The sequence below is a fragment of the Carassius gibelio genome, chromosome B17, assembly GCF_023724105.1.
Source record: "Carassius gibelio isolate Cgi1373 ecotype wild population from Czech Republic chromosome B17, carGib1.2-hapl.c, whole genome shotgun sequence".
NCBI classification, from domain to species: Eukaryota; Metazoa; Chordata; class Actinopteri; order Cypriniformes; family Cyprinidae; genus Carassius; species Carassius gibelio.
In genome coordinates this window covers 26,501,227-26,526,420 of record NC_068412.1, presented here as the reverse complement: position 1 = coordinate 26,526,420, position 25,194 = coordinate 26,501,227, and the positions used below count along the sequence as shown (strand labels likewise).

Here is a 25,194-nt window from a genome sequence, read left to right as displayed (position 1 = left end):
TCAAATGCCAATGTGGTATGTGTTTCCATCATCATCCCTCGTTGTTTCGACATACCGTTCCTTTTAAAGCGACTGAGTGGGTCACGACCTCAGTGTAACGGTCGATCAAAGACCGCAGCGAAACCCAATCCAATCTCCCCATTCATCTGTGTCACCAAAATACTCCCTCCATACTTCAGCACAGATCCAATGATCAGATCGGCTCCCGGCACAGAAAGAGCTGACCACAGGTTTATCTCGAACAGCTAATGGCTTCCAATCAGATGTTTAATTCAAACAGCATGGTACCTTTCCACATTATCCAGGTTCCCGTCCACTCCGAGTCCTCCGATGGTGTAAAGCTTGCCGTCGTACACCACGCTGTTGTGCCGGCAGCGCGGGACTGTCATCCGTGACACCAGATTCCAATTATCCAGCAGGGACATGTAGCACCACACGTCTGCCAGCGTGACTCCAGACTCAGTGCCACCTAAAGAGGGTTCGAGCCCAAACAAATGAGTGCTGAAGTCTCCATTTACACCCTCCAACATCACACCTCCATTAAAACACAGAAACACATAAAACAACACCAGCATCTCGCTCTCTCAGGGATTCAGCTTGAGCTCCATTTTAGTTTAGTTTAGAGACAGACACATGTTTATAATATAAAAGTCGAATATTTTATAAATCGAATTATACAAGAAATCTCCATGAATTATATTATTTATATTATATAAATAAATCAATGCAACTTTATATTTTTCCATTTCTATCTTTAGACTGATATATATATATATATATATATATATATATATATATATATATATATATATATATATATATATATATATATATAACCTTTTTGAGATTCTATACATATATTTATCTCTTACAAAATAAAGTGAAAAATATATTTATTAATTAACTACTGTATATATATATATATATATATATATATATATATATATATATATATATATATATATATATATATATATATATATATATATACATATATATATATATATATATATATATATATATATATATATATATATATATACATATATATTAGGGGTGTAACGGTTCACAAAATTCACGGTTCGGTTCGATACGATACACTGATGTCACGGTTCGGTTCGGTTCGGTTCGATACGTTTTAGATACAGCAAAATGTAAAAACATCTCAACTTTTCAGAATGCCGCAAGCGCACCGCGGGTCATGTGACAAGAACCAACCAATCAGCTTCATCCTTTCCCGTAACAAGGTTGAGAGCTCAGCCAAGATGAAGGAACAGCTGATCGTAGTTGTATATGGATTGCAATTTTGAAATAAATTTAGTAGCAGAGCTACTGCAAGCGATTTTTAGAGCTGCAAATCCATTTATCCTTCGCTGAAATTTCCGCGTCTCATGGAGAGAGCACGTCATTGTTGCTTAGCAAAGACAGACGCCTCATGAGCGCTTCTGCCCGAGCGCTTTGGAAAGGAGGAGAAAGACGTGCTTAGCGTTTTCCACGCGTTTTTAGGAGCGATATGTGAACGGCCCCTAAGGCGCTCGCTCACTCAGCACGCGCTGAAGGCTCGTTGCAAAATGTCTAATGCATTTAACAGACCAGAAATATAAGATCTTAAAATAACCAACAGGTCTGGTGTTTGGGTTGGGTTCCCTGTAAGCTATAGTGTCTAAATGCTGCAGGGATAGTTTGCTGCGTGCATGTTTCTCCTTTTTTTCGTCTTTTCCCAGATAGTACTGACGCATATATCCCAGATATTCCCGCTGGTGTTTTTTTTTTTTTTTTTTTTGTATTCCCGCTGGTGTACCCTGTCATGTTGCAGATGCGACATACCGTTGTTTTTTTATCCACCACTCTCTTGCCATCACCACCATTATAGCTTAAAGGGAATCCAAAGTGCACCCAAACACCAGACCTGTTGGTTATTGGGGGATCTTCTCAATCACCTTTATTTATATAGTGCTTTAAACAAAATACATTGCGCCAAAGCACTGAACAACATTCATTTGGAAAACAGTGTCTCAATAATGCAAAATGATAGTTAAAGGCAGTTCATCATTGAATTCAGTTATGTCATCTCTGTTCAGTTGAAATAGTGTCTGTTTTAATTTGCAATCAAGTCAACGATATCGCTGTAGATGAAGTGACCCCAACTAAGCAAGCCAGAGGCGACAGCGGCAAGGAACCGAAACTCCATCGGTGACAGAATGGAGAAAAAAACCTTGGGAGAAACCAGGCTCAGTTGGGGGGCCAGTTCTCCTCTGACCAAACGAAACCAGTAGTTCAATTCCAGGCTGCAGCAAAGTCAGATTGTGCAGAAGAATCATCTGTTTCCTGTGGTCTTGTCCTGGTGCTCCTCTGAGACAAGGTCTTTACAGGGGATCTGTATCTGGGGCTCTAGTTGTCCTGGTCTCCGCTGTCTTTCAGGTCAGTAGAGGTCCTTTCTAGGTGCTGATCCACCATCTGGTCTGGATACGTACTGGATCCGGGTGACTGCAGTGACCCTCTGATCTGGACACAGACTGGATCTGGTGGCCACGGTGACCTCGGAACAAGAGAGAAACAGACAAATATTAGCGTAGATGCCATTCTTCTAATGATGTAGAAAGTACGGTGTTATGTGAAGTGTTCCGGTTCCAGTTTACCTAATTAATGCAGCCTAAAAATCCTTTAACGGATTTGGATATTAAAAGCATATTAGTATGTTATGTGTATGCCAGGTTAAAGAGATGGGTCTTTAATCTAGATTTAAACTGCAAGAGTGTGTCTGCCTCCCGAACAATGTTAGGTAGGTTATTCCAGAGTTTAGGCGCCAAATAGGAAAAGGATCTGCCGCCCGCAGTTGATTTTGATATTCTAGGTATTATGAAATTGCCTGAGTTTTGAGAACGTAGCGGACGTAGAGGAGTATAATGTAAAAGGAGCTCATTCAAATACTGAGGTGCTAAACCATTCAGGGCTTTATAAGTAATAAGCAATATTTTAAAATCTATACGATGTTTGATAGGGAGCCAGTGCAGTGTGGACAGGACCGGGCTAATATGGTCATACTTCCTGGTTCTAGTAAGAACTCTTGCTGCTGCATTTTGGACTAGCTGTAGTTTGTTTACCAAGCGTGCAGAACAACCACCCAATAAAGCATTACAGTAGTCTAACCTTGAAGTCATAAATGCATGGATTAACATTTCTGCATTTGACATTGAGAGCATAGGCCGTAATTTAGATATATTTTTGAGATGGAAAAATGCAGTTTTACATATGCTAGAAACGTGGCTTTCTAAGGAAAGATTGCGATCAAGTAGCACACCTAGGTTCCTAACTGATGACGAAGAATTGACAGAGCAACCATCAAGTCTTAGACAGTGTTCTAGGTTATTACAAGTAGAGTTTTTAGGCCCTATGATTAACACCTCTGTTTTTTCTGAATTTAGCAGTAAGAAATTACTCGTCATCCAATTTTTTATATCGACTATGCATTCCATTAGTTTTTCAAATTGGTGTGTTTCACCGGGCTGCGAGGAAATATAGAGCTGCGTATCATCAGCATAACAGTGAAAGCTAACACCATGTTTCCTGATGATATCTCCCAAGGGTAACATATAAAGCGTGAAGAGTAGCGGCCCTAGAACTGAGCCTTGAGGTACTCCATACTGCACTTGTGATCGATATGATACATCTTCATTCACTGCTACGAACTGATGGCGGTCATATAAGTACGATTTAAACCATGCTAATGCACTTCCACTGATGCCAACAAAGTGTTCAAGTCTATGCAAAAGAATGTTGTGGTCAATTGTGTCAAACGCAGCACTAAGATCCAATAAAACTAATAGAGAGATACACCCACGATCAGATGATAAGAGCAGATCATTTGTAACTCTAAGGAGAGCAGTTTCAGTACTATGATACGGTCTAAATCCTGACTGGAAATCCTCACATATACCATTTTTCTCTAAGAAGGAATATAATTGTGAGGATACCACCTTTTCTAGTATCTTGGACAGAAAAGGGAGATTCGAGATTGGTCTATAATTAACTAGTTCTCTGGGGTCAAGTTGTGGCTTTTTTATGAGAGGCTTAATAACAGCCAGTTTGAAGGTTTTGGGGACATGTCCTAATAACAATGAGGAATTAATAATAGTCAGAAGAGGACCTATGACTTCTGGAAGCACCTCTTTTAAGAGCTTAGATGGTATAGGGTCTAACATACATGTTGTAAGTTTAGATGATTTAACAAGTTTATACAATTCTTCCTCTCCTATAGTAGAGAATGAGTGGAACTGTTCCTCAGGGGGTCTATAGTGCACTGTCTGATGCGAAACTGTAGCTGACGGCTGAATGGTTGCAATTTTATCTCTAATAGTATCGATTTTAGAAGTAAAGTAGTTCATAAAGTCATTACTGCTGTGGTGTTGGGAAATGTCAACACTTGTTGAGGCTTTATTTTTCGTTAATTTAGCCACTGTATTGAATAAATACCTGGGGTTATGTTTGTTTTCTTCTAAAAGAGAAGAAAAGTAATCAGATCTAGCAGTTTTTAATGCTTTTCGGTAGGATATGCTACTTTCCCGCCAAGCAATACGAAATACCTCTAGTTTTGTTTTCCTCCAGCTGCGCTCCATTTTTCGGGCTGCTCTCTTTAGGGTGCGAGTATGCTCATTATACCATGGTGTCAAACTGTTTTCCTTAACCTTTCTTAAGCGTAAAGGAGCAACTGTATTTAAAGTGCTAGAAAAGAGAGAGTCCATAGTTTCTGTTACATCATCAAGTTGTTCTGAGGTTTTGGATATGCTAAGGAATTCGGATACATCAGGAAGATAACTTAAAAAGCTGTCTTTTGTGGTAGAAGTGATGGTTCTTCGATACTTGTAACAAGAAGTAGAATTTACAATTTTGGCTATATGAAGTTTACACAGAACTAAATAATGATCTGAGATATCATCACTTGGCTGAATAATTTCAACACTATCAACATCAATTCCATGTGACAGTATTAAATCTAGAGTATGATTTCGACAATGAGTAGGTCCTGAAACGTGTTGTCTAACACCAATAGAGTTCAGAATGTCTATAAATGCTGATCCCAATACATCTTTTTCATTATCGACATGGATATTAAAATCACCAACTATTAAGACTTTATCTGCAGCCAGAACTAACTCGGATGTAAAATCACCAAACTCTTTAATAAAGTCTGTATGGTGCCCTGGTGGCCTGTATACAGTAGCCAGTACAAACATAACAGGGGATTTATCATTAACATTGGTTTCTCTGGATAATGTTATATGAAGCACCATTACTTCAAACGAGTTATACTTGAAGCCTGCCCTCTGAGAAATCCTGAAAACGTTATTATAAATTGAAGCAACACCTCCCCCTTTGCCTTTTAGACGCGGCTCGTGTTTATAACAATAATCTTGGGGGGTGGACTCATTTAAAATAATGTATTCATCAGGTTTTAGCCAGGTTTCTGTCAAGCAGAGCACATCTATATTATGATCAGTTATCATATTATTTACAAAAAGTGTTTTCGTAGAAATGGATCTGATATTCAATAAGCCAATCTTTATCATTTGTTTATCCATATTGCATTTGTTTTTTATTTGTTGAACCTCAATTAAATTGTTAACCTTAACTTGGTTTGGACGTTTTTTGTATTTTCTAGTTCGTGGAACAGACACAGTCTCTATAGTGTGATATCTAGGTGAAAGAGTCTCTATGTGCTGAGAATTAACTGACCTCTGTGATGGGAGGCAGCTAGCAGACGGTCGGTTTAGCCAGTCTGTCTGCTTCCTGACCTGGGCCCCAGTTAGTCAAGTATAAACACTAAGACTATTTGCCATATTTCTAGACAGAAGAGTGGCGCCACCCCAGGAGGGATGAAGACCATCTCTTTTAAACAGGTCAGGTCTGCCCCAAAAGCTCGTCCAATTGTCTATATAACCTATGTTATTCTGTGGGCACCACTTAGACATCCAGCCATTGAGTGATGACAATCTGCTATGCATCTCATCACCACGGTAAGCAGGGAGGGGACCAGAGCATATTACAGTGTCTGACATCGTGCTTGCAAGTTCACACACCTCTTTAAAGTTATTTTTAGTGATCTCCGACTGGCGAAGTCGAACATCATTAGCGCCGGCATGAATAACAATCTTACTGTATTTACGTTTAGCATTAGCCAGCACTTTTAAATTTGCCAAGATGTCAGGCGCTCTGGCTCCCGGTAAACATTTGACTATGGTGGCTGGTGTCTCTATATTCACGTTCCGTACAATAGAATCGCCAATAACTAGAGCACTTTCATCAGGTTTCTCAGTGGGTGCATCACTGAGTGGGGAGAACCTGTTTAATGTTTTGATCGGAACAGAAGAGCGGTGTTTTGACCCACGACTACGCTGCCTCACCGTCACCCAGTTGCCCTGCTGCAGGGGCTCTGCTGGAACCGGACAATGTACAGGAATCCCTGAGCTAGACGCATCCAAAGCCATATCTAGAGCCCTAACATTCTTACTGTCCTCAATTAAAGTTTGGATGCGTGTCTCTAATTCTGAAATCTTCTCTGTCAGCCTAACTGTTTCCCTGCATTTATCACATGTGAATCCCTCATCAGCGACAGAGATAGATAAACTGTACATGTGGCAAGAGGTGCAAATAACAATTGTAGGAGAAGCCATTACTCACCGTGCTTGATGAAATATTCTTACTGCGGTTGTTTGATGAACTTGTGGAAAACTGCAGCGTGAGAGAGGAGAGGAGAGGAGAAAAGAAAACGCTAATGACAAGCTAACGAGTGCTAACGCTTTGCAGGTGTGCTGCAGTCACGGAAGAGTGAACGATCAAAGTTAATCTGATAAGATTGATCGGTAATATCAGAAATATGGTGTGAATTAAGTTATATTTTACAATTAAAAAAAAACAAACAAACAGACAGTGATAGTAAGAAAGATTATAGAGAAAAAATATAAAATAAAAACAGCTACATGGAGCTATGATTAGCTACAGAAGGCCAACAGGAAGTAGAGAAAACACTGTCCAACAGCGACACCAACAGGGTGTTTTACTGCCCTCTTCTTCAGGGAATATCTCCTCTCAGATAGAGATAGAAATCTTCTCATTTCTAGTCTGTTAAACGCATTGGCTATTTTGCAACGAGCCTTCAGCGCGTACTGAGTGAGCGAGCGCCTGCTGAGTAGCCTAACATAAACATATAAGATGGTGTTTTTTTCTTCTTCGGGAGTGTCAGGGGCGTTGCCTGTTACGTTGTTTGGGTTATTGGGCTACCTTGTTGAACGCATATCATTATATTTCTATCTCTCTCTCTTTTTTTTTTTTTCCAAATATAATTAATTACTCCAACGAACCGTTCGGTATACATAATGCGTACCGCGTACCGAACCGAAAGCGTCGTACCGAACGGTTCAATACGAATACGCGTATCGTTACACCCCTAATATATATATATATATATATATATATATATATATATATATATATATATATATATATACACACATATATATATATATATATATATATATATATATATATATATATATATATATACACACATATATATATATATATATATATATATATATATATATATATATATATATATATATATATATATATATATATATAGTACAGACCACAAGTTTCTTCTGCTCATCAAGGCTGCATTTATTTGATCAAAAATACAGAAAAAAAGTGATATTGTGAAATATTATTTAGGATCATTATCACATGATCCTTTAGAAATCATTCTAATATGATGATTCATTATCAAAGTTGGAAACAGTTCTGCTGCTTAATATTTTTACAGAACATGTGATACTTTTTTAGGATACTTTGATGAATAAAAAAAAAAAGATGCTATGTTTTTAAAATATGAATATTTTGTAATAACAATATACACTACTGGTCAGTAATTTGGGGTCAGTAATTTTTTTCTCTTTCTTTTTTTTTTATAAAATCAATACTTTTATTCAGCAAGGATGTGTTAAATTGATAGAAAGTGATAGTAAAGAAAATATATTAGACAGCAGAACTGTTTCCAACACTCATAATAAATCAGAATATTAGAATGATTTCTAAATGTGACACTGAAGGCTGGAGGAATCATGCTGAAAATTCAGCTTTGCATCACAGGAATAAATTATTATTTTAAAGTATATTCAAATAGAAAACTATTATTTTAAGTTCTAATAATATTTCACAATATTACAGTTTTTTCTGTATTTTTGATCAAATAAATGCAGCCTTGATGAGCAGAAGAAACCTCTTTCAAAACATTAAAAATAGTAATGTTTTTATACTAGTATATATATATATATATATATATAAATATTTTATTTTATTTTATTTATTTTACATTTAAATAAAACTTTTATAATATATAAGTAAACAAGTAAATCTTCAAATCTTTAATATTCTTTATATATTTTTCTCTGCATTCATTTTATTCTGTTCATATTTTTTGTGGTGTGACAGACATGCTAAAAACTTAATGTAAAAAAACAAAAAAATGTTTAACAGCATTTTACTATTTCTTTTAAAGTTATGCATGTTGATTTTGTGAGCTCATATTCAATAAAAGACTGCATGGAATATTTGTCACATACCAGAATCATTTAAAATAAATTACAAAACAAAAGGAACATATTATTTAAAAAATGTACAGTACATAACAGCAACACAAGACATACACTTTCCTTTTTACGATTATAATAAATGAAATCTTAAAATCTTGATGTCCCTAGCTTTCTTATACACTACTCACATACACTTTTGACAAACAAATTGCTGCAGCAGCTTTAGAAGCGTCATCTTTCCTGCGCTATTGATTTATTCCTACTTGATTTGTGGGATATTTAACATCATAATTTGACACACAGCCAGTCGTAAAGACAAAGATGAGGAACAGCCATCTTCCTTCCCATCACTCCTCAGAGCGTGAGCTGCTAAATATAAAAGCAGACACCTGCGGGCAGCCACCAAACTGCAAGTGACACACTGTCGGCTTGATTACCTGACAGGTAGATATTATCCCCCGCCGATATGACGGAGAAGAACTCGCGGTTGTAGAAAGGCAGGCTGGCCAGGGGGTACCACTTGTTGTTCTGAGGGTTGAAGCAAGTGACGGCTGTCAGCGAGCGCTGGTTCATGCCGATGACCTGGCGCCCCCCCACCAGCACGATCACCTCAGCGACACCTGCGGAGAAACACGCAGAAACAAACACCTTGACATTCACAGAAATAACCTGCTCGAAGCAACACATGGGTCCCGATTACACTGAGCTGCTCTGAGGGTTATAATGAGTGACCCGGCAAAACCAGCTGATACGGTCACCGTATTCACACTAGCAGTCAAAAGATTTTTCTTCTTTTGGTTTTTGAAAAAAAGATTTCAAAATAGGGTCAGTGAGGCAGTGAATGCAGTAAAATTGTGAAACATTATTATTTCACAATTAGCATTATTACGATTTAAACTTGCCGTTTTCTATGTGAGTATATGTTAAAGTGCAATTTATTTCTAAGAGTCAAATCTGAATTTTCAGCATCATTCCTCCAGTCTTCAGCGTCACATGATCCTTCAGAAATCATTCTAATATGATGATTTGCTGCTCAAGAAACATTTATGATTAAAATCAGTGCTGAAAACATTTAAATTGCTTCATAATTTTGTGGAAACCAAATATATATGGGGATTAAAGAGCTCAACAGAAATCCTTTGTAACATTACAAATGTAATTACTGTCACTTTTGAACAATTTAAAAGGTCAGTTCACATTAATTACTCACCTTCACGATGTTCTAAACCCTCTTCATAACACAAATTAAGATATTTTTATGAATTCCAAGAGCTCTCAATTCAATTCAGTTCAAGTTTATTTGTATAGCGCTTGTTACGATACAAATCATTGCAAAGCAATTTTACAGAAAATTACGTTTCTACAATATTTAGAAGTAGCTTATAAGTGGTGATCAGGAATTTTCTGAAAAATTAATACAAGATGTAGTCAACCAGACGATGAACACTATTAACAGCAATTATTATGTGATTGCATAGTAAGTAGCAATAATTGTTAGTTCTGTTTGTTGATTCAAGGTTAGCCTCATCTGGGGTCCTCTGAGGGTCAGCATCATCTCTTCTCAGGTGTTCTGGATCCAGACTGGAGCTTGTGTAAATCCTAGTTATTAATTGCGTGGAAAAACAGTATGTCCAGCTATAGACATAGTGGCATGCACTTTTTGCATGCAAAAATTTTGTTTCAACAATTCATCTCCTCCGCTAGGGACATTTTGGAGAATATCCACTAAACGTAAACAGTGTTTGCTGTTCTGTGTCAGCTGCGCCATGCAGATATGTTTTCTATGTTGTATGTATGCTTTGATTCGAACGAAAACAACGTATGCGCATGGCGCAGCTGACACAGAATAGCATACGTTGTTCATGATTAGTGGATATTCTCCAAAATGGCGGTTGAACCCCTGATGTCACATGGATTACTTTACAGATCTCCTTTCTATGTTTCTGGACTAGCTCATGTAAGGATCCTTGCTATCTATGGGAGGGTTAGAAAGCATTATTTCTTAATTTGTGTTGTGAAGATGAACGGAGGTCTTACGGGTTTGGAACGAGGGTAAAATATTAATGACATTATTTTACTTTTGGGGCAGAGTAACCTCTTAATTCGTCTTTGCTGAAATAAAGTAATACTTTTTCCTCTTTGATTTATATAAATGTTACTTACCCCAAACCTATTGCAGTGTATCAGTTTCCACAAAAATATGGAACAGGACAACTGTTTTCAACATTAATAATAATTCTTGAACAGCAAAACAGCATATTAAAATGATTTCTGAAGGATCATGTGACACTGAAGACTGGAGTAAAAGATGCTGAAAATACAGCTTATATTCAGATAGAACACAGATAATTGTAATAATAGTAAACAATAATACTGCTTTTGCTGTATTTTTCAGGAAGAGACTCAAAAACATTAAATTACACTTTTGACCGGTACTGTATGTGCAAGGGTTTATCAGCAGACAGAAGTGAACTGCATACTTTTGACATGAAAGTTCAACAACCAAACAACGCATTTAACAGAGCAGTCTTTGTTCAGAGCAAAATTATCTACAAACAGAAGCTGTTTTCTGATCAATTATGAATGAGTTTTCCTCTGTACAGTGAATGAAGTCTCTATGCTGACTGCTTATGCCACATCACAGGCCTTTCATTCTGTAAAAATATGGAAAAAGGAATATCACAAGGAGGCAGTGAGAAACATTTCATAAGAAAAAGGCACATAACAAGGAAAAAATAATAGCCTCCGAGTCAAAAACATGACAATTTTGAGGAGATGACAAATGTTCCCAGCTAAAATATTAGGTATAACGACAGAATGACAGAAAAGATCCAGAGCGCTATCAGCACAGTTTGCCCTGACAATATAGTATATGTATAGTATAGTATATATATATATATATATATAGTATATTTTTATTTAAAGAAAAGTACAGACTCACTGGCATGTAAAAGGCTTCAGGCAACATTATTCTGTACTAGCTGACAGTACCAACACGATCCTATCATCCGAATTAAAATTCATGACATATATCGTCTTGAAAAATGTATAGATAAAAGAAACAGTGGATCGTGCTAGAAAGGGTCAGGCCTCTGTAACGGCAGACAATTAAAAGTCATTGTTCACTTCTTTAAAAAAAAAAAAAGAGTGAAATACTCTTTTCTCTGATTTCAAGGAATCCTGAAATACACAAGTGACTCATCTCTGGAGACTTTTATTTTCTCTGTGTATTTTTTTTCAATACAGTGATTCAATAAAATAAACAAAGACTCACACTGTATAAATCTCACTGGGGAGATACAGCAACAATAAATAGCAGCTGCTGATAATGTCATTTATTTCAGTGTGTCTGGCTGTTTTATTACCAGATTTCCGAAAGGAATTAAATGGTCACAAACAAAAAACTATCCTAAATGCAATTTGAATGCATGCACTTAATGCACATAATAAACTGATATATATTATGTGCATAAAAATGTTTTTGTAACATTTATACATGCATATTTTTGTATTTCTATATCACAGTATACACATTTTATGTTGACAAAAATGTTTATTTCAGATGCTATTAATCGCAATAAATAGTTTGACAGCAGTAATATATAGTTACTTGACTCTTGGTAATGTATTTCGACCTGCCCCCAAAACATGACTATCAGTCGACTATCGGCAAGTTTCGACTAAACAGGGACACCCCTAATATATTTATATACAGGTCGAGGAAAAGTTCATTTATTTCAGTAATTCAACTCAAATTGTGAAACTCATGTATTAAATAAATTCAATGCACACAGACTAAAGTAGTCTAAGTATTTGGCTCTTTTAATTGTGATGATTTTGGCTCACATTTAACAAAAACCCACCAATTTATTATCTCAACAAATTAGAATATGATGACATGCCAATCAACTAATTAACTCAAAACACCTGCAAAGGTTTCCTGAGCCTTCAAAATGGTCTCTGACAATCATTGACACCCTTTCACAAGGAGTGTAAGTCACAAAAATTAATTGCCAATAAGCTGGCTGTTCAGAGAGTGCTGTATCCAAGCATGTTAACAGAAAGTTGAGCGGAATGAAAAAGTGTGGAAGAAAAAGATGCACAACCAACCGAGAGAACCGCAGCCTTATGAGAATTGTCAAGTAAAATCAATTCAAGAATTTGAGTGAACTTCACAAGGAATGGACTGTGGCTGGGGTCAAGGCATCAATAGCCACCACACACAGACGTGTCAAGGAATTTGGCTACAATTGTGGTATTCCTCTTGTTAAGCCACTCCTGAACCACAGACAACATCAGAGGCATCTTACCTGGGCTACGGAGAAGAAGAAATGGACTGTTGCCATTGGTCTAAAGACCTTTTTTCAGATGATAGCAAGTTTTGTATTTCTTTTGGAAACCAAGGTCCATGAGTCTGGAGGAAGGGTGGAGAAGCAAATAGCCCAAATTGCTTGAAGTCATGTGTTAAGTTTCCACAGTCTGTGATGATTTGGGGTGCAATGGCATCTGCTGGTGTTGGTCCATTGTGTTTTTTGAAAACCAAAGTCACTGCACCTGTTTACCAAGAAATCTTGGAGCACTTTATGCTTCCTTCTGCTGACCAGCTTTTCATTTTCCAGCAGAATTTGGCACCTGCCCACATTGCCAAAAGCACCAAAAGTTGGTTAAATGACCATGGTGTTGGTGTGCTTGACTGGCCAGCAAACGCACCAGACCTGAACCCCAGAGATAATCTATGGGCTATTGTCAAGAGAAAAATTGGAAACAAGAGACCAAACAGATGGGCTTCCATACCACCTCAGCAGTGTCACAAACTGATCACCTCCGTGCCACGCTGAATTGAGGCAGTAATTAAAGCAAAAGGAGCCCCTACCAAGTATTGAGTACATGTACAGTAAATGAACATACTTTCCAGAAGGACAACAATTGACTAAATGTTGTTGTTTTTTAAATTAGTTTCATGAAGTATTCTAATTTGATGAGATGGTGAATTGGTGGGTTTTTGTTAAATATGAGCAAAAATCACTACAATTAAAAGAACCAAAGACTTACTACTTCAGTCTGTGTGCATTGAATTTATTTAATACACGAGTATCACAATTTGAGTTGAATTACTGAAATAAATGAACTTTTCCTCGACATTCTAATTTATTGAGAAGCACCTGTATATATATATATATATATATATATATATATATATATATATATATATATATATATATATATATATATATATATATATGCACACACACACATTATATATATATACTTTTTTATATATTTTATACAAATATATCTTCAATTTAAGAGAAAATAGTTTAATTTTAACTAAATGTTTAGCTAAAAATACAACTACATAAATACATAATTTGCAATTGCTAAAATACTTTTTTGAATATAATTTCTATTGTATGTATTTTATCAAGCAGACATCTCTTTTTTAATAAATTAGCTTTCTGCAGGCTGTAAAAGAACCAAGCAATGACTGTAGTGAATGCGGCAGAATCCATAACAACCCTCATTTGCATAGAAAGGAGACATATTTGTGCTGAAAATAATGACAATAACAATTTAAATACTCATGACACAGCTCTATACAGGTGCTGCAGTGGATAGCGAATAAGATGCATGTGCCCTGAAACATGCACGCTAATGTGACGCAACCAGCGGCATGATATTCCTGCTCAAGCTCGGGTTCACAGGCGTTTACAGAGAAGCAAAAAAAATTTGATTGGCACAGATATCTGCTAGTGTGCCAGCTCTTTCAGCCGCACGACTGCAGATTGTGTTCCCACTTCACACCAGTACAGCTTCCTGTTATGAGAGCCCCCCCCCCCCCCCCTTTTACCCACAAACAAAACCCTGTTCCCACAAAACCTCATTACATTACACCAGCAGCATCAATCAAATGCCACACGACGGCTCTGCTCATGTTCCACCATCAACCGCATCACAACGTCCTCCAGCAGGTGCTTGACTGACTTCAGCAACACTTCTGCTTATATGCGAGTGTAAAAAAGCCCTGACGATTAGTGTTACCCTTTCATATTTTAATTATCAATGAAGCCATATTTTATTACCACGATTTGAAAAACTCAGGATAATCAGTCAGCATCATTCTTAAGCATTTGCAGTATGCAGGTTTCGTTTTGCATGAAACAATGACTAAAAACCATGCTAAGAGAGAAATTATATGGAAAATGTGTAAATGAAGTAATTCTACGAATGCATAAGGGGGAACCCACAGACTTCAGAAGAGTTTCAGGCATTTTTTATTTACTTTTCTACAGTATGTGTAATGTCTAATAAAGTGGTGTTTACAGCGGTTACTGTGGAAACCGCTTCATTCCTGCTGTTCCATAGGCGCCACCTGCTGTCAGACAGTTGATTTACATGTTATTCAGTCCATCTGTTGTTTTTGTTCAGATCAATGTGAAAATTGGACCAACTTTTTGGTAAAACAGGCTAATGTACAATTGACCCTTGCAAAGACCTGCCCTCCTTAGTTACTGTTGCTATGTCCAACAAGCCATGCTGCTTCTCACACAACACATCATGTTCTCACAAGGTAAAAAAATAATGAATCATTTGTCACTATAATCATAGTATGAAATTTAGGCAACACTTTAGTTTAGGGAACAGTATTCAGTATTAACTAGCTGCTTGTTAGCAAACATATTACTAGCCTATTGGCTGTTTATTAGTATTTATAAAGCATATATTAATGCATGATCATATTCTAGATCTTTTAAAACTATCCCACTCTTAAACATAATTTACTACAAATAAATAGCAAATTAGGATTAGTCTATTGAGGGAAAACTCAATGGTTTTCCTAATCTAAAGTGGTACCAAAATTTACAAGAGCGCCTCTCTCATCTCGTGTTAATGCAGCATGGCTGGGATCAGGACCCGGGGTCTGTGCCCTTCTGCCATCCTCATGATCTCCTGTGGAGCGCGGGACCCCGCTGCGCTCGGCTCCTTCCCGCTGACTGTGGCATTAGAGACTCGCGGCAGGTGTTCTGCCAAAGATCGCCCCACCTCTGCCCCGCTCCAAATCACAGCAATGGATTATGACATGAAAAGAATTCAAGGGGCTTTCTGGATTTAGATTTTCCCCAAAACCGTCTAACAACAGGTTTGGGAGCATAAAACAATAGAGTAAGAGAGAAAACGCACTTTCAAAAATAATTAGAAAAGAGACTTTGTAGCATTTAAAAAACAGCATGAAATGAATACGGAGTCTATTTAATTAAGAAAATAAACATAATCCCTGATTTAAAAAAAAATTAAATATAAACTTTCTTCAAAATGCAATTTTTCACCTGTAAAATGGCCTGTAAAATCCCTAAAGGATAAAATGAAGCCACATTTGACATTTTCTTTAATGTTTTTTTTTAACCAAAACACTAAAATGCTCACTAAAACTGCATATATTTGATCAAAATATGATAAAAAATTATATATTGTGAAATATTATAACAAATTAAAATAGCATAATTACAATATGCAATTTATTCCTGTGCATTTTCAGTCTTCAGTGCACATACAGTAATTGCAGCTTCCAAACTCTTGAGAAATTTATTTTGTATTATGTGAGAAAAATGGGCTGTGAATGATTTCAAGTTTTCCTTCACAGGAAAGTTTAGTATGCTAATTACCACAGAAAATAATTCAACTGACAAAAGACTTGTGTTCACAGTAAATGCACTAATAATGGAAAGTGTCAGCGCTGGAAATAAACATTTAAAATATGCAACAGTCACACTGTTTCACAATTATAATTGCCACATTTATAAACTACATATTAAAGCATGACAATAACCAGTCTTTTACAGTATGTCATGTCATGACCAAACAACAAATTAAACCTGGTTCTTTCCACTTGGATGGATGCTGCTGACATAAACCTCCATCCACCTAGAAAAGCAAGCTCTTTAAAGGTGAAGTGTTTTTTCTTTCCATGTTAAAAGACTTTTTCCATGCCAAAAACTTTCTGCATGTTAAAACAACCTCGCTGCTGAATACATTACATTTAAAATGGCAAAAGGTCACGCTGTTAGAAACACTTAAAGTTAAAAATACGTTCTTGTATGCTGACCTACATAATAAGACATTCAACACATTTTTGGACTCCACTGAAAGGTGTAAAAACGGTGGCACTTTCAAAAAGAACAGTGCTATTCAAAAGCAACAACAAAAGATGAATCAAAACAGATTTCCATTTCTAACTCTCTTTATATAATGACTTAATATAATAATAAATGTAGAGAGTGTTAAAGCCCTGCGGTTGGCAGTGAACTGGGTTGTTGGGTGTGATAATTTCAGCGCAGCTTGTCTTAAGTACACACAGGTGAAATTTACCCACTGGCTAAAGCTCAGTAAAAAGAGGCGCAGGTGCACTGATAGCCACGGCTGATGCTTGCTTTGGCAACTCTCTGACAGCACTGTGGCTCTAATCCAGATGCTCGGTCACACCGCATCAGGATGGATTTCTATCCAATACACTGCTGCTGCTTCTGTATCTGTGCACTGCATTGTTATAAAACCATCCTGGCTGCTGATTGGTCAAGACAATATAGCATGCAAAGGGAGCCATAGTGCACAGCATACACAAAGACCAACTACTAACCAGAGTGTACAAGTCATGACCACATCTAATAAAATTTGCCGAGTTAAATAAAGGAATAGTTCACCCAAAAGTGAAGATACCTTAGTTTACTACATCCTCAGGCCATCCAAGATTCAGAGGAGATTTGGAGAAATTCAGCATTCCTACACTTGCTTACCAATGGATCCTATGCAGTGAATGGGTGCCGTCAAAATGAGAGTCCTACCAGTTGATAAAATCATCACAATACTCCACAAAAGTCCATCAATCAATGTATCGTGAAGCCAAAAGCTGTGTGCTCTTAAATGTTTCCTTTCTCTTTGGAGTTTTGGAGCTTTGCAAAAATCAACGCGTTTCAGAAAGGCGGGGGCTAGAGGAGCAACAATAATGTACATTATGTGAAAAATAATGTTTTTTGTTTTTTTTTTACCTTAAACCGCATAAACACATTGCATTACACCCAATACACAACATAACTGTTCTTTTTAGCAACGTCATATGACCCCTCTAAGAAACAAATCCATCATTATGTCCATAGTCCATAATATTGCATTCTCCAGTTTAAAAAATCAGGAGTGAAATATGCATAGATTAAGCTCCATTTACAATTGAACACAGTCCAAAATTATGATGTAGACAGCATCACCGATTATAACCACTCGCCACTCACGTCTAGTGTAGACACAGTGAAATACTGGTTTTGCTTTGTTTTACAGAACTAATCAGTGCCTGGTTTGTGTACGTATGTGTGGGCGGAGCTATCAAAATAGGTGCAAGACCCTTTTTAAGTTGGGGCATGTTTGCTTTGGTGATTTCAAATGTCAACAATGGCTACCAGAAATTGCTTACCCCAACATTACTGAAGGATTTGTTTCTCACGAACACACAGATTTTGGCTTCACGATACATTGTGATGGACTGGTGTGGTGTTGATTACTTGTGGATTTATTATGATGTTTTTATCAGCTGTTTATTAACTCTCAATCTTACGCCACCCATTCACTGCAGAGTTCTCACCATTGGTGAGCAAGTGATGGAATGCTGAATTTCTCCAAATCTGTTCCCATGAAGAAACAAATTCACAGCAATGCAGCTCAGAGAAGCACCAGTGTGTCTGATGTTCACCACACGGATCATACTAATCTTGAAGAGACTATAAGCCATGCTGAACAATGTACCGGCAGACAGTCGCGGGCGAGTTCTGGGCGTCTGCATCTCTTGGCGGGCGTGTGGCAGCATGTGGTAGCGCTTGGCTTCATTCACCAGGTCTCTGCAGGCCTCTGAAGATTTGATCAGCTCCTCGTTGTCCACCACATTCAGCAGGTAGCTGGGATGGATGAACGGAAGCCGTACCACCGCCAACAGCTCAGACACATGCTGGATACAGGACAGCAAGGAAACAGAGGACAGAAAGAAAGAAGTGAGTGGGAAGAGAGAAAGACAGAAAAATGTGAGTTAGCTTTGTGCATTACACTCACTTAATTGCGGTAAATTGCCATTATGGATGGCCTCAGGCCTTAATGCATTATTATTTTTAATGACTAAAGAAAAAATTAATCTCGGGATAATTAAGATTCAAAAATTCACAAATTTGTTATGATGTATCGTGTTTACAAATTAGGTTCCTAGAAAAAAAAAAAAAAAACAGTCTTCCAACAAAGATCCAAGGGATGCTGTGTGAAGATGCTCATTACAAGCACAGAGGTGCCAGTAAATAATAAATAGATACTGATACACATTATATGGAGACAAACAACCTCTGCTAACGTCAAACCACACAAACATCAAAAAGTCTGAATATCAGAGCTGGAAGCTAAACAGGGTTTTTATTCTTCCATTTCTAGTTGACTTACATTCAACAAAAAACTGAATAAGTTCTATAAGTTACAAGTTTGTATAACATGTTTTTCAGTATTTCAACAGAAATGTATTGAATGAGAACTGATTGCACTGTATTTTATGTATTCACTGTATTTTATGTAAAATCATTTTCTATTTTTAACTGTTTTAAATTCATTTTAAATAAGTCAATTTCTAAATCATTTTCAAAGTTTTGAAATTGCTTGTTTTATTTTTGTGATTATTTTTCTCAAATTATTATTTTTCTTTCTTTTATGTAAAGCACTTTGAATTACCATTGTGTACGAAATGTGCTATATAAATAAATTTTCTGTGCCTTGCCTAGTTAACATGTAACAGAAGAATCGCTTCTCAGTATTATATTGGGTCACATCCCGAAAACCTTCACTTTGGCAGTTATTATGCCTCTTATTAAAGTAACCAAAATTAGATCCTAGTGAACTGGCAAATTACAAATCCATGTCAAATTATCAGTTTATGTCAAATATTTTAGAAAAGTTGTGACTGCTCTGTTGTGCTCCTTCCGGCAAATTTATAACTATGAAGAATTTCAGTCAGGTTTCAGGCCCCATCATAGCACAAAACTTCACTTGTTAAAATGACAAATTACTTGCTTCTTGCATCAGACCAAAGCCGCATCTCATTGCTAGTTTTACTTGATCTTAGTGCTGTGTTTGACACTATAGATCATGACATACTCAGAGACTGATTACAAAACTATATAGGTATTCAACGGCAGGCTTTAAGATGATTTAGATTGTACTTGTCAGACTGTTATCACTTGTATTTAAATGGGTAATCATCTCAATTAACACCAGTAAAGTATGGAGTGCCACAAGGATCTGTCTTAGGTCCTCTGCTATTTTCAATATACATGTTGACCCTTGGTAATATTATTAGGAAACACCGGATTATTTCCATTGCTATGCTGGTGAAACTAAACTATGTAACAGTGTATGTTAAAATTGTAAAGATTGGATGACCCAAAATTTTGTTCTATTAAATTTAAATAAGACAGAGATATTACTTATTGGGCAAAAAAAAACAGTACATAGAATCTTTCAGATTACAATTTGCATCTAGACGGATGCACTGTTACTTCCTCTAAAGACAGCAAATTAGGTGTTTACACTAACTTCTCTTTTGAAAATCATATTTCACATGTTACAAAAAACTTTAGAAATGTTACCCATTGCTTATTTATACATGTTACCTGTTGCTTCTGATGCAGAAAAGCCAGTTCATGCATTTATGAACTCTAGACTGGATTACTGTACTGTAATGTGCTACATATTCAAAAAACAAGCAACAGGTAGTCCAAAATGCAGTTGCAACTTTGTACTTTCATTTATGTTTGATCAAATGCACATTATTCTTTTGATTGTGATGAACACATCTATTTTTGCTAGGTTGGAACAGCAGCTATGCAAATTTTTCTCTATTTGCTTCTCTGTTTCTGCCAAGGGATTGGCATCCTGAGGTAATAGGAATTACACAAGCTTCAGTCTTGATGCAGCCTTACAAAGATCTGAGATGGCCGGACACCTGAGAGGATGGCAACCCCTCAGAGGACCTCAGATGGGGTCAACACTGAAACAACATGCAAAACTACAAAAATTTGCTACAAGTTTGATCGCAAAATGTAATCATTGCCGTTAATAGTGTTAACTGTTTTCCTAAATATAATCTAGAAATTTAAATTTTCTGTAAAGCTGCTTTGCAATGAATTGTATCATGAAAATCACCATACAAATAATTGATTGTGAATTTAATTTAACAGGCAGGCGTTAAAATGATAGAAAAGTTGATTTAAAATTAAATGAAAAATTAAGAGAAAGGCAATTAAATAATTTATATCTAATTAAATGCATACAACATTTGAATAATGTAAATTACATCGGATCATAACCTTTGAAATGTATTTTCAATCTATTTATACATTTATAATGATTATATTATTAATATAAATATAATTGTATATATTCATACAATTAATAAAAAATGTATTAATGAAATAAAGAAAATTAAACTAAATTTAAACTATGAATGAATCAATTAATGAACGGAATACATAAATAGAACAATGAATGAATTAAAGAATAAATTAATTATTAAATTAATTAGAGCAAAAAGTGTATGTGTTTAATAAAACTTTAATTCATTAAAATAAATTATAAATAAATGTATGAGTAAAATGAATGAATTAAAGAACAAATGAAAGACTAAATTAATTATATAATAATAAAAAATGTTTTGATTAAATTGAAACTAAATAAAAACATTTATAATGTAACATTTGAAATACATTTATAATGTATTTATAATATTAATTTATAATGAACATTTATAAATTAATTATATAAAATATTATAAATTATAAATTAAATAAATTTATTTAAATGAACATTTATAAATTAATTATATAAAATATTATAAATTAATTATAAATTAAATAATTCATTTAAATAAATTAGAAAAAATAATGAATAAAAGGGATAATAAATGAATGAATAAACAAACAAATAAATACATAAAAATGAATGAATAAATAAATTAAAGAACAAACAAATTAATAACATTAAATAAACTAACAAAATAAATAAAAGAACAAACAAGCAAATAAATAATGTAGTTTAATGAATTCAAAGTAAACAGCCATACATTTAGCCATATGTGACCATATCCATGCAGCCTGCAGATCTGTTAAACCCACATAAAGCATCTGGTCAACAATCACACCATGATCCCGAGCGTTATCAGAGCTGGTCAGTTTTTATTTGTTTGATAACAGGCCGTGTGAACAGCTTGACGTTCCAGTGATCCTTTCCAAATGCTGCTTTTTTGGGTTTTCATCAACAGCAGGCTTCCATGGTCAACAATCCCAGCATGCCATCGTTCCTTGTCCACTATATCTCCTGCAGGACTGTCAACACAAAAAGACACGGACAACATCTGGTGCGGCTCACAGTCAATTTCTCATGCCAATCCGTTTCAGAAGGACCATTCGTTTTCGAAAAAACAACAACATCTGCATACGAGAACATGCAGTATTTCCAACCAGAAAGGTCAAAGATTTACTGGCGGCACTGGTGGCATTTTATTAAAGTCCCCAGCGAGACTGGAAAAATCTGAACTGTCACTTTCAGACAGTTTATCAATCTGGCATTTCAGGTGGGGGCTCAAAAACCAGTCGTGGCACGAGAACAGATCAAATAAATAAAAAATGGTATCTGAAAAAGGTGTTTCTAGCAATCTAGAGGCAACATGGCCACCGAAGAAATCCCTCAGGATTACAAGCATTCTCTCCACTGCTCAGGCAATCAAGACTTATCGACTGAATGATCTAGGAATCCAAATGCAGCTCCGCTCAACACTCGCCTGAACCTATCTGCAATAATGTCATGCCATGAGGGAGCCAGACTATGGCATGCTGAATACCAGATTAAGACAGCACAAACCGCAGCTTTACTGGGCCAAAAGATGAATCATCAGCTGGCTGAATGCTGAGCAAAAACATAAATGCAAGGTCAGAAAACATGGATGCTTTGAGTGCAAACACATCTGATTTACACTGTATGTTGTGCTCAAGGTATTCCAGACGGAATGGAATGCATGCATTAGCCTCTTTATCACTTCCCGACAATCACGGTAATATATAACTGAATGTGTGATTCACGCCTTACTTGTGATGGGAAAGGCGGTGTTGCATTGTTTCTAGACCAATCAAACCTCTGGCGATAGCGTGTTTTCTTCTTCTTCAAAATAAAGGGGTTTTAATGGATGGATGGATTCATTCTTATGTTTGGATGGTATTTCAGAGTTTGCGAGACAACACCATGCCCTCTTGGTAGGTCTTACAACCAGTTCTATTAAACCTTTACAATTAATACAGAACGTGGCAACAAGGATAATTTTTAATGAGTCGAAAAGAATACACATCACACCTCTGTTTATCAATTTCTCCTTTCTACCAATAGCTGCTCGCATAAAATTCAAGGCATTGATGTTTGCCTACAAAACTACCACTGGCTCTGCACCCATTTACTTACATTCATTACTTCAGACTTATGTGCCCATTATGTGCCAGCTACCTTTCTAATCTATTTGTATTCTATCTATTTTCTTTTTATTTATTATACAAAAGACCTCTAACACTAGCTTGCTCTATTTTTTTTCTATTCTATCTGTTTTCTTTTTATTTATTATATTATTTAAAAGCCCTTGCTACGTGTACTACGTTTAAGCTAACCGAGACTTGTTATAGCACTTATATATATCATTGCTCTTTTTGTTGTTTTTGATTGCTTCCACTTTAATCATTTGTAAGTCGCTTTGGATAAAAGCCTCTGCTAAATGAATAAATGTAAATATAAACAAATGCACTTCTGGAAGAAATATCATGCATGACTGAATATAAATGCATTTTGTTTAAAACAAAAGGCAATAAGGAGAAAGATTTAAACATCTTTCTAAAGTTTGGATGGTAAAAAAAAATAAAAATAAAATAAAAATAAAATTGTAAAATTTATTTACAATTATCAAATCATAATGAAATACAAATACAATTTCAAAACAACTACGGTAACCATATACAATTTAATTGAATGAATTAACAGATGGAGTGGCTTGAATCACTGTTGCATCACTTTTAGACAACTCAAACCTCTAGAAATATGGTGCATGATTGCACGCAAATGCATTTTGTTTCAAACAAAGGGCAAATAGTAGATGGATTCATTCTAAAGTCTGGAGAGTTGGAAAGACAAAAAAAAAAACCTGCAAAAAGAAAAATCACACTCTGTCCGTTTATATTCGAATGTATCAGGAGGCATCTGTCAATCTGACACAGTGTTGTGGCACTTCACAGAACAGCTACATGTGAACACATCAGAACAGACAGCAGCGTGTTTGATACTCAGCAAATTGCTATTGATCTCTGACAAATAAAAACCCCAACATCTGTCAGCCACAGGTTTCTGATTCAATACTTTTGACAGATATTCCCATTTACAGGAGAAATCATCTGTTTCTTTCTCTCTAGCTGATGAAAAGACAAATCACGGCAAGACATAAAAAAAAAATCTGTTCTCTAAAATATAAAAATATCAGTCTGGAATGTTTGACTCTGGTTGGTCAATTCAAGTTTGAGAGGTTTGAGAAGTTTACACTACTGTTAGTTCTAGTATTATTTGCATGATTACTAAACTTAACAGACATTCATTCTCAAGAGGAAAGTGTTCGCAGTTAAGAAACATGTAAGCGGTTAGATGAGCATAGCCCCTCCCCCTACAAAAAATAAATAAATACAAAATTGTAATCTAAAAAAAAAAAAAAAAACTTCTTAGACCACAACGTAATTTGATAAAATAACATGAAATATTATAAAACACAATGCAATAAAATTATTTAAATTATATTTATATATTTATATTTATATTATTTTGTTATTTTATATATTTATATTTATATTATTTTGTTATTTTTTTATTTTGAATAGTAGAGACCATTAATCAGTTTGACTAAAAATAAATATTTTGATTATAATAATATTTTCAGATGTTTCGGTTTCGTCCTTTCCAGATTTTACAGTATGATGAAAGTCAAAAGTCTTGTTTCCACTAGACTCGATCAGGGCAAAAACAAACAACTGGCAAAAACCCACCACCTCCCCCAGAAAAGACGGCCTCCTGACACGACAATAATCGCTCTAATATTTCATTTCATGGCCAGACACGCTCGCTGAGCGCTTCACGTTTTCCTCCAGACATATAATAAACAGCCATCCCCGAGGCAGGCCGTAACATGCTGGAATCAAATTTGCGATGTTTATTTTGCAGCTTGTAAATATACAATTTCTCTATCAGAGCCATAAATCACGAAGCCGAGCGGCTCTCTGAGCGAATCGGAGCACAGATGCTAATAGAAAGTGAATATTCAGGGAGATCTCTTGCTTGTGTTTCAGTGCTTGAGGGCACTGCAGTTTGATAAAGAAACGCAGAAAGAGAAGTGTGAGAGAAAAAGAGAGCTACGTACACACAAAGACAGTCATGCATTAAAAATATATTAGATAACAGGAGGGGAGACAGAGAGCAGAATCCGGCGCGGGACGGCAGACTGACGCGCAGCCACTGCGAG

General features: G+C 35.9%; 1 protein-coding gene across 1 annotated transcript in view; it reads right to left on the bottom strand.

Moving 5' to 3' along the window:
* The window catches only part of LOC127976151 (kelch-like protein 29), a 120,887-nt gene that overhangs the window by 31,506 nt on the left and 64,187 nt on the right, over positions 1–25,194 (bottom strand). The window contains exons 9-11 of the mRNA XM_052580361.1: positions 18,378–18,576; positions 9,026–9,208; positions 289–469 (exon numbers count right to left, since the gene is read on the bottom strand). Of these exons, the coding sequence (XP_052436321.1) occupies positions 289–469; positions 9,026–9,208; positions 18,378–18,576 (563 nt within the window). The remainder of the gene's footprint in view (positions 1–288; positions 470–9,025; positions 9,209–18,377; positions 18,577–25,194) is intronic.